General features: G+C 30.3%; 1 protein-coding gene across 1 annotated transcript; it reads right to left on the bottom strand.

The window, feature by feature from the left end:
* Window positions 1-8,641: 8,641 nt before the first annotated feature.
* LOC120075121 (transcription factor bHLH96) lies at window positions 8,642-10,655 on the bottom strand. The gene is made up of 3 exons (XM_039028296.2): window positions 9,686-10,655; window positions 8,997-9,383; window positions 8,642-8,914 (listed from the first exon to the last, which is right to left on the bottom strand). Exons 1-3 carry the CDS (start codon window positions 10,127-10,129, stop codon window positions 8,819-8,821), a joined length of 927 nt encoding a protein of 308 aa, XP_038884224.1. The 5' UTR covers window positions 10,130-10,655; the 3' UTR covers window positions 8,642-8,818.
* Window positions 10,656-11,945: the final 1,290 nt, after the last annotated feature.

The raw sequence follows: 11,945 nt of genomic DNA on the forward strand, positions 1-11,945 counted from the left end.
TGTAGCTTGGGATTGACTTGATTTAGCAGTATCTCGAGCCTGTATCTGATCTCTTAAAGCAGCGATTTCATGATCTCGCTCCTCTACAGCCTTCATTAGAAGGTTTAGCTTTACCTCCATCTCCGCCATGGTCGACTCAGTCCTTACGTCAGTCATCATTACAGACACTACATCAAGATATGATTCTTTCTCTGATAGATCAGTAGCAGAAGTATAGTTGTCGAACAAGGGATTTTTTCTGATGACGATCCCGCCTTTAGAAGATTCCATTAGCTAGTCCCAGATTTCCTCCGTGATGACAGAGCTTATGTAAGTGTTGTTTGCGATGGTAGCTTTGGATGCAACTTTTTTTGGTGCCATTTGTAGATTTGTTAGACTTGGATGACGAGAAAGAGATGAGAGGTAGAGATGTCCCACTGGGCGTGCCAATTTGTTCGCACGAGATTTCAAGAGAAATTTATTTCGTGGAACTTGAACTTTGTGTTTGTATTAATTTTGTGGAAAGTGAGTACAATCTCTAATATATAGTATTTTGATGCTTTCAAAATAAATTATAATCTTCAAGTTGGCTGATCTTATTGAGCGATCGACCGTTGGGCTTATTGATCTTCTTGGGTGATCGGCCTTTGGGCTTGTTGATCTTCTTGGATGATCGGTCTTCGGGCTTGTTGATCTTCTTGGATGATCGGCCTTCGGGCTTGTTGATCTTCTTGGATGATCGGCCTTCGGGCTTGTTGATCTTCTTGGATGATCGTCCTTTGGCTTGTTGATCTTTTGGATGATCGGCCTTTGGGCTTGGTGATCTTCTTGGATGATCGGCCTTTGGGCTTGTTGATCTTCTTGGACGATCGGCCTTTGGACTTGTTGATCTTCTTGGAGGATCGGCCTTTGGGCTTGTTTATCTTCTTAGATGATCGGCCTTCGGGCTTGTTGATTTTCTTGGAGGATTAGTGTTCGTACGAGGCTTCCAAAGAAACTTGTTTCGTGGAGTTGAACTTGAGTTGGTGTTGATGTGGAAGTTGATTTGATGCGATGTGGTTCGATCTCTAATACTTGATCCTCTGATTCTCTCTCAGTTGGGTGAATATGCTTGACTTGAAGAAGAAAATCATCGAGCATTCTTGAAGTGGAAGTCTTGAAAGAATCTTTGTGTCTTCAAGGGTCTTCTGTCTTCTAGGAGTGCAGCTTCAAGAGTCTTGGGAGTCTTCTGCTTGTTGATGAATTCTCTCTGTGCTCTCTGAATGTAGAAAATGCTTATCTTCAAAGAACTTCAGTCTTCAGAATATTTGTATCTTCAAAGGACTTCGGTCTTCAAAATGCTTGCATCTTCAAAAAACTTCAGTCTTCAGAATACTTGTATCTTCGAAGGACTTCAGTCTTCAGGTGTAGTCAAGTTCAAGAGTCAAGGAGTCTTCTAATTGTAGAGAATTTCCTATAAGTTCTCTGAATTATAGAATTGCTGACCCCTCCAAATGAGGAGAGCTTATCTATTTATAGAGTTCACAGGTGGGCTTGGGCTTGGTTGATCCATGGGCCTGGCCTTTGGGCCCTATTAGTTGGACTTTGACCTAAATAATAATATCAAATTATGTCCAATTAATCTTATCTGATTCAACGGTCATGATAAAATCACGTGGCATCATCGAAATTTGTCTTCAACTTCAATTCAGAACATATGTCAACTCCTAATTGAGCTCAAATTTAATGATTTGGAATTTCATCATTAATTTAGTAAATGACGTGACAACTTGTGATTGGTCTAAAATTTCTCATTCAACAGAGTTCATTACATTATTTTGGAAATTAAACAAATCGATAAAAGTAGTTATGTTTAAGAATTAAAAGGATAAAAATCCTAATATTTTAGCTTCAATTTCTGGTAAGATAAGTTCATGAGACAAATATAAAAGATAATTCAAAGATATAACAATAATTTAATAATGAAAAAAGATAACGAAAGTATAATTTTTAAAATCAAATACGTAGATCGAAAATTAGGAGGGGGAAATGATTTACCAGGGTAAAATTAAAAGTAAGATGTAATTTCAAAATCATATTGACGTCATTTTAGTCCAAAATCAACATCTTCTTTGGGCCATTTGTAAATATACTAATGAAGACTCAAAGTATTAATAAACATAAAACAATGTAAACGTAGCAAAAATTAGATCTAATTTTTGGAGTCTCTTAGTGATACTAGTAAGAGTTTAGAAGCGATAGAGACTGTCACTAAAAGATTTTATTATATTTACATTTCTATTAATTTGTTGTAATACACTTTAATTATTATTAGCTCCAAAAGTATTATCAATTGTAATTGTCCCTATGTTTTTTTCTTCAATTTGGTTTTTTCACGTTTTCCATCCGCATTTTTCTTTCTTAAAAAATTCTCTCCATTTCAAAATTTGTTGAAGTTCAGTATATACACAAAGTATAATCCATTGATTTTGTGAACATGGTGCTATTTCCACAAGAAATGTAATCTATTTTATTATGAGGGGATTAATATCTATAAACTTAGGCACTAGAGTGTGAGTAAATTTATCTTAATAGGATTACCGCGTAAATTCATTGGGCTTAAATACTTGTATACAATTTTATGGTTGGAGAATTGGACCGTATGACAAATTTTTGGGTTTGGTTTTGAAAAATGGCAAAACTGACGAATAATAAGATTTATAGCAACTCACATGACATGCATATGGCCGCAAATTTTCAAATTTTTGTGTTTACCCTTGTTTGGTTTGTAGCTTTTATTATCGATGAAACTATAAATACATGGTAAGTGTAGAATCATAAATAATGACGGGTTCTGTAGATAGGATAATTGCTAACTGGGTTCCACTTTCCTTCTAATTGATTCAATTGAAAAAATAATAATAATAATAATCGTCTTCCTGAAAATAACTGTCATTCTTGATTTTCCTCGTCTAGTTAAAATTTCAACGCATATTTCATTATTAATTTAGATTCTATTTAACCATTCTTCGAATTAATCTCACTTGAACTAAATATCTAGATTTTTTTAACAAATTTATATTTTAAATATCCATATATTATCAAATTGCATTTAATTAAAACATATTTTTTCAAACGTTTGAATTATTTTTTATTATTTTATACCTATTCTTAATAAATTATTTGGATATTTTGCATATTTTTTAAGGTTTAAAATGTTTTACATATGTTATTAGATTCAAATGTACATATTTTATATTTAGACACTATTTGTATCTCATTTTATATCATATTATATTCTTATATTATGTTACAATTGTTAACCCTTTGAAATACTTTTTTTTTTTATTATTATTTTACATTTCATTATCTAAAAATCATGTATTTATTGTTGACTCTTATCATATTATAGCTGATTTAGTTAGATAACCCAAATTTGGTATATATTACAGCAGATTTATGTTACCAGATTTAGTTAGATAACCTAAATTTGATAATAATCCTTCTCTCTAACTTCTGAGAAAATTATTATCAAATTTGGGTTATCTAATTCTTTTAAAATTGATTTAACTTTTTGTTATCAAATTTAGTTTTATCTAAATCTATTTTCATTTATTTAAACATATTGTTATCAATTTAAAATGTAATATGAAATTAAATGTATTTCTAGTTTGTCTTTAATGGGCTTTGGAAATTAACTAATATACAATTTCACATACAGTGTAATTGTTAATATATAATTTCACATACAATGTAATTGTAACATGAAATTATGAGATTAACTAATCTACATCTATAATTATAATATGAAGTTATGCGATTTTAATCATTATTTTTTTCGTATTTCCTAATTTAATTTAGATATTCTTCCTGATTTTTATTTCAACAATATCTATTTGAATCTATTTTTTACGATCAAATTTTATTTTATTTTATTGTTTTTATTTGTTTATATGTTTTGTTAGCATATTCATATTTCTTTTTGTTTATATTATTACTATTAATACTTTTTTAAATGTAATCTAGTGATATAACAATAAATCATTGATATATAAACACATTTATATACCTATTTATTATTTTAATAAGATTTGTTCTCCATTATTTCATTTAAAAATAATAATAATCCTCATTTCCAAGTTCCAATATATTTATAATTTTTTTTAGAAAATAAAAAAAAAATCTAAGCACTCTCCTCTTACATATTTATAAATATATATTTTAAAAAAAAAAACATTAATTCCCACCCTTTTCTTTTTCTCTTTCTTATTTCCCATTTCCAATGAGCTTCTAGTCATAACATCTACCCAACATCTCTTTTAAAATTAATGTCAACACACCCTTTTCACCACAGTCGCATCTTGGTTCTTCTTCTTTAGAACTCTTCCATTCTTTCTTTTCTCACCATCACCATCTCTGTTACATTTTGACTTGCACGATTGTCAAGTCTTCTTTTGCTCATCACCAACTGGTTCTCTAAGTAGTCACATGCCACCATTTGTAACCATCGTACTACAGGCACACCATCGTGGTCGTTCATTGCAGAAGCAACAGTCACTTGGTTGTCGGTGAGGACCATATTGGTTGGTTTTTGGATTTTGGAACCCTTTCTAAGATTTTGGCCGGTTGAGAGTGTATTTTTTTTTCTTTTTTCTTTTTTCTTTGGCTTCTAAAATGTTTAGATAGAGTGTATTTGCAGTTTTCAAGTTATTTTTGAAGTATTGTCTATTTGTACTCATTTTGTTAATCTTTGGAGTAGTTTGGTTCTTTACTAATTAGTGTTTTCTATTATTTAAATTCATTTTGCTATTTTTATAATTTCGAAACTTTTTTTCCATTTTTCCAAATGAAACTTTAAAATTTGTTATTTATCTTGTCATCCCTTTATGGTGTTATATGTTATTCATATGAGAGAGTATACACTAATATTGATTTATGTTTCGTAGGGGTATTCACGATTCGATTCGGTTCAATTTCGTTTGGGGTTCAAATCGAACTAAACCCAAATTTTAAAAGGTATATTTTCTGAAACCGAACCAAAATGCATGTTCGATTTGGTTTCATAGTTTCTTTTTTTCTTTTTTAGTTTTTTATGTTTTTTCATATTTTCTAAATTATATATATATATATTGCTTTTTAGTAAATTTACTTAAAAAAAGAGGTTCGATTGCATTTCAAATTGGTTTTTAGATTTGAAACCGAACCAAACTACATTAATTCGGTTCGGTTTTAGTAATTTTAATGATCATCCCCACTGTTTCGTGTGACATAGGAAAAAGGCCCAATAAATTGCCCAAATACAATCGTTTTTGGACGTCACTCAATATGGCACGTAATAGGCCCAACCCAACAGAAATGTGGCCTCTGAAATTTATCACATGGCATGCCCCTAAATTTCACTAATTACATGTCGATATCATTAAACATTGTCCCACAATATGTATTTACTTTGATTTTACTTTTCAAAAAACTATATATAACTATGTATGTATTATGATTATACGATAAATGGAGATATAAGATCGAACCAGTGACGGTGACTATTTTAAAATTTGAATTAACACTCCTTTAATATTGTATTAACTAAAAACAATAAAATAATTTAATGGGCTATTTCCCTCCTTAATCCAATATCATGGTATGTGGAATGTAAACCTTTCCATATTCTTTGTATCAAACCAAACAAATAATTTACCTCTATCTTCAACATATCTCTTATGTTCATACTAGCAACTTTTTTTTAACAATACAAGGAAGGAAATCAAACATTTAATATCGAGGTTGACAATTCATTCTTGATGCTAATAAGCTATATGTCTTTTGGTCATACCAGTGAAAACTATATATATAGTTTTTGTATTGTATATATAATTAATTTTGCTAGGTCCAATTTTACCTATAATATATATTTATATAGCTATAGAATAGAAAATGAGAGTATTATGAATGGGTGTGTGTATATATATATATAGTAAGAGTAAATGAAAGGGAAGGATGAAAGTAATAATAATAGGAAAATTATAAGATGAGGAAAGACAAAATGAGAGGAGGGGAAGGATATAAAGTTTGTGTGCTTTGAGGTTGGTAAGGAAATAGGGGAAATGAAATGATTTTTAAAATTTTGTGAAAACAAAATGATGAGGTGAAAGGAATATTGTACTGTTTAGCTATCTATCCATTATGGCGTGGAGCCCCACCATCTTTTTAATTCTTCAAATTCATAATCATTATTTTTCTGTCTCTTCATCTATTCATCATTTCATTTCATGAATTTAAAACTCATAACTTTTTCTCAAACCTGGGATCTCTGCAACTCGCCACATCATGCTCTTCTCTCTATACATATATACTACACATAATCAACTCATGTAATAATTAACAATGTAATACAAATATTTTGATCTACTAACATTACAAGATCATATATAATGTAATTTTATCAGCACTTGTTCCTTATCTGAAAAGGTAGTGTGAAGGTTTGACTTGCAACTGTGAAGCTGCAGCTGAAGGTATGTGTCTAGCTTTTGTTTTTGTTTTTAATTTTTTTGGGAGGATGAAAAGGAGAAAAAGAAAATCCAAAAGATTGTAGATTTGATTGTGGGCACATCAGTGTCATAATTGTTTCAAACCCAAAATTATGGCTATGAGTATTATGCAGTGTTCGATTCAATGATGAAGAATATTCTACAACTTAAAAGGGTCATAAATCTCATCATTTTATCTCCATGAATATATATATCGCTATCTTTTTTTATACGTATGAGTTATCTTTATGTATTATTTACTGAGAGAATATAGACTAAAATGGATGATTTAGGTTGGTTTTGTTGCTTAGAAAAGTGATTTGATTTTTTTTAAAAAAGAAAAAAGAAAACAACCCAAAAGCCTACTTTCTTGGAAACTTGTAGAGAAATTAAATAAACTATTGGGAGTAGGGTGGAATATGAAATGTTAAATTGAGCTAAAAAAAGAATATATATGTAAATAATGTTAATGAAAAAGTAAAGGAAAAGAAAATGAGAGGGACATGACAGTTGTTTTAAGATCCAAAATCCAATTGGTATATTAATTGTAGAGTAGAGTGGAGCCAACAAGAAGCTAAGGTCTTTTGTTTGGCTGTGGAGTCTAAAGGAAGACAGTCAAACTTTTGGAACAATAACAATTATTGCTCCCCTTCTTGCAATCTTGTCTGCTAGTTCTTCTCTTCCTCTTCTCATCACCATTAATGATTTATCAAATTCAATCTTTCAATGAGAAATTCAAAAAAAAAAAACTTATATTATATATTTGCAATTAGGGGTTGTTGTGTGTATTTTATTGTTCACATACTTCAAACCTAATAATTTTGTAAACACCAAATCTCAAAACAAATAGATTTTTTCTCATTTTGAGCTCAATAATTGCGGTTGGTGTTTGGAATAGTTTTTGTTTTGCATAGATATGGCTACTACATTTCTCTTTATTTAAAACTTCATCGTTTTGCTTTTTTTCATTAAAATGAGCTCAAAATTACATCTTTAAATAATGAAAAATACTAGATACATCCTAAACCATTTAACTGTCAATCACAAGTGGTCATGTAACGAATATTTATGTTTTTTAAAATATATTCCTTAATATCTTTTTTTTTCCTTTGTGATCATTTGAATGGATGTAAGGAATTCGACGCACATAAATATTACTCTTAAATAATTAGCTTTTTATCAACTTGCTCGCCCATTGTTGTCTCTTTTTTTCGTATTCATTTTATTTAAATTTTATAAAGATTGAAAATTTGAACCTTAAAAAATATAATATTTTAACTAATAATATTATACTCAAGTTGGTTGTTTGTTGATCTATTTAAATAGGAATTTTCTAATGGCTTGGTGATGTATCTTATTTTAAATAAGTTAATTTATAGATTGATTGATATGTTAGGTTTCATATTCTCCAATTTTCTTCTATTGATTGAACAATTGATGAATCCATATAACTAGAGATAGGTTTGCTTGTTAGAACACAAAATCTTAAACCTATTTAAATATAATTATGATTAGGATAATTATTTTAAATGATAAATATATCTAAATATGACAAAACGAAAGTGATAAATATCTCTACCATTGATAGATTGTGACATTTTGTTGTATTGGTAAATAAATGGCTCATTTTTCCATATTTGAAAAACTCATATGATTTAACACAATATAAACTTGAAAAAAAAAAAACTATTTTCAAAATTAGTGTTCTCTATTTTTCATAACAAAACTATTTTTTCTAGTAATAATGGTTTTTCTAGCTGATTAAATTAAAGTAATAAAGTTTGTTAGCATGGAAAGTACTACATTTGTAAATTAACTTTGTGAGTAATTGGCATATATATATATACATTTTTTAAGTGAAGGGAAAGCAAAGAAAAAGAAAATTACTTTTGGAGGACACTCCAAAACTATCTCAAGACAACTAGTTTAATAGATTCTAAATCTGAATCGAAACATATGGACATTTTCGTGTGTAATTAAACGAATCTCCAATTAATTATAATTCATAGGGAATGATGAGGTAAATAAATCATAAGATTATCGAAAGATCTCAGGTTGGATTTTAGGAATCAAAGAATCTCTCATCTCATATTCACACCTTTCATATATCTTTTTTAGACGTCCCAAAAAAAGATTAAATCTTTGAAGAAAGTCAGTAGTAGTACGTAATTACCAATTTCATGAAATTAAAATGGAACAGATGAGAAAGGAACCAACGCTATATGCTTCTTTTACATGGAAAATTGTTGGATCACCTTAAGGCCAAAATGGGAAGATATTCTTAACAAATTAGAAATTACATTCATAAAAAGAACACAGATTAAATTAAAGCTATGTCAGCTAAAAACGGCTTCCTCTTGAATAGAGAGTAGGATTTGATTCACAGCTGCAGCAATTTCATCCACCGTATTCAACTGACATCCTTCTTCAACCTAAACACAAACAAAAACAGAAAATTAAAAACAACCCATCTTTCAAAATCCAAAAAAGTTTCAATCTTTACTTAAAAATTACCTTAATGCTTAGAGAATAAAGAACCATTTGATCTGAAGTGGTAACGTTGAGATGAAGAATAGTAAGTCTCAAGCTTTGAAATCCAGCCACCATTTTAAGGAGCTGTCTTGGGCGTTTTTGGGACAGTATTTTAAGGTTGGCATGGCTGTCGACCATAGTGACTTCAATGTCCCCGGCGGGCCATTGGGTGTGAGCGATGGACGAGTCATGGGGCGAGTTGTTGTTTTTGGACTGAGTTGTGGCACGAGTTGAGTATTGAGGGAAGGAAAAGAAGTCGGCAAAAGGGGAGGTACCAGTTTGTTCTTTATGGACTTTAATGAATTGCAGTTGTTGTTCTAATTCCTTGACAAAGTTAATGGCACCACCAATAATGGAAGCTTGGTCTCCCTGTTATAATAGGTTAATAATTAGACTTCAAATTTATGAGCATTGCATGTGGCTATAATACAACAACACAAACCCAATTATTATATAACATGCAACCAATTGTTATGTCGTGAAATTGAAGTAATTGAACAGTTTCCTCCAATCTAAAAAGTTGAAAAAAAAAAAAATAATACTCTGTTTTTTTTTTTTAGAGATCAGAGACTTTTGGGCGGTACCTTTTGTCATTATCATTATATCTCTCTCTCCTTTTTTTTTTTTTTTTTTTCCTTTTGTTTTTTTTATGAGAAAAGAAGGAAACTGACCCTTTGAACGTAAGAAGATGGCATTAATGATCGGAGAACGGAAAGATACTCATTCATTTGCTTCCGGCGATTACGTTCCACGGCGATATGAGTCATCCTCTGGTTTTCAATTTCTTCTTTGTTTTTCGTGCTACGGGTCCGCCGCCGTTTTCTTCTTCCGGTGGTTGGCAGTGGTGGTGGTGGTTCTACTTCCACTGGCGGGTAGAGAGCTCCTCCGGAGAGTGGTTGATTGATTGAACATTCCTCCGGTGAAGCCTCCCAACTAGTAGCCAATTTTTGGTCCTCTGTTTGGTTTTGAATGACTCCTAGGAAGGCTTTTTGTTCTTCTAATTGGAAGCCATAATCGTAACTACCCCAAGGACCTCCTCCTCCGTAAGAACAGAAATCCCTGCAAACATAACTAAATGTATCTTGTGGGTAAACCACAGTTTCCAATGCCATCATCAACGATCACTCTGTTTTTCAACTTCTCGATCATAAAAAGAGAGACGGATTTGAGAGAGAAAAGAAGAGAAATTTGGGGGGTTGTTTTTGTTTGTTTGGTTGAGAGAGACCCAAATTTGAAAGGAAGAAGGAGACGAAGAGGGGAAATATTTATATAAAAGCAAAATTGAAGACAAACCCAAAAGACCTCCCAACAACCAAGCTTAGCTTTTCCTTTTTTCTTTTTTCTTTTTTTTCCCAGCTCATGGAGAAAAAAGAAAAGGGTAAGGGCTTTTTAAAGAAAAAAAAGAATTGATTAAAAGAAAAGCATTACAAGAGAACAAACTGCACGTGAGATTGCAATGTGTGTATCAGTACTCACACAGCAGCAAGACAGTGAAAGAGAAAGAGAAAGAGTAAGAGAGAGAGGAATCTGGTGTTGCTACAAATAGAAAACTGTGTTGGGGTCCGGGTTGGGTTTACTTGGTTATTTTAAAAGGGAGGAACCTCTTAAAAGGCAAACTTTACGGTTTAGATTACATAACTTAGGTCCACATTTAATTAAAACCAATTTATAAGTCAAAACCAATATGGTTCAATTGGCTATCATCTTCCTGACTCACTCTTTAAAATCCAATTTTTAAGATTCAATCTTAAAAAATACAAATACACCTCACAATATTTATAAGATATATAAATTACGTCTTTTACTACTTATTGGATTTGAAATAATAACTTTTTTTGTTTAATAAAATCGAGATACGCTTATATTATTTTCTCTTATACATTCAACCTTTCTAACCACTCACATAAAATTCATATACTTTTGTGTCCATTTACCATCTTACTATTTTACTTTTTTTGTTCTATATTAAAATTTAAATATTATTTTTTTAAAGTATGTTTAGTTTAAAGTGTTTAATTTTGAAAATAAGCCATTTTATAAAAAAGAATCATGATGAGAAGGTTGAATGTTTATCAATCCTAGCTCTTGTAGCTTATTCTTAATGTTTGGCAACTCTTCAAAATAGTTTTTAAAATATTTTCAAAGTGTATCTTAAACAATTTTTATCAAAAGTATTTTAAAAACATTTTTTTTTTCTTTAGTCGATCCAAACAAAGTCTTAGTATAGGATGATTTTCCTTTGTATTTTTAAGGAAAAATATAATTCTATGTCCTTAAATTTGGGAAGTTTTATTACTTTATACTCTCAACTATAATTATATCAAGTTTAAAATTTAAATGTCCTTAATTGTAACAATTTACACTCTCCTTCAAATCTCATTTAAAAATCATTGTTTGAGATTTACAATTGTATTAATTAGACTCATAAATTATCATAAGTGAATCTATTAGACTTTTTATTATGATTATATTTGAAAATCGTTTATTGATTAATTTTTAAAAGTATATACACTTCAAATGTCGGATTAACCAAATTGACGATTTAAAAAAAAAAAATACAAATGAGGAGTCTAAATTGATTTACTTGTGAAAGTTAAAGCTTTTGATTTATAAAATTATAAGTGAAACACGATGTTTATTCAAGTGGAAATGTAAGACCTAATTTGATACTACTACAAGAGATATGACTTTTAGTGACGAAAGTTAGCGATGGTTTTTAAATCATCTCAAGTTTAGCGACGAAATTTAATTTTCATCTCTAATGTTGCAACGAAACTGCCATAAGTCGCATATTGGCAACTAGTTAAGTTTTTGTGACATTCGCTTGTGACGAAAAATTTATTTCGTCCCAATTATTTGCAACAAAATGTTGATTCGTCACATTTTTCAAAGACAAAACTACCAAACATGGCAAATAGTGACAAAAAGAGA

The sequence above is a fragment of the Benincasa hispida genome, chromosome 4 (assembly GCF_027475165.1).
Source record: "Benincasa hispida cultivar pf3 chromosome 4, pf3_genome.v1.1, whole genome shotgun sequence".
In the NCBI taxonomy this organism is placed as follows: Eukaryota; Viridiplantae; Streptophyta; class Magnoliopsida; order Cucurbitales; family Cucurbitaceae; genus Benincasa; species Benincasa hispida.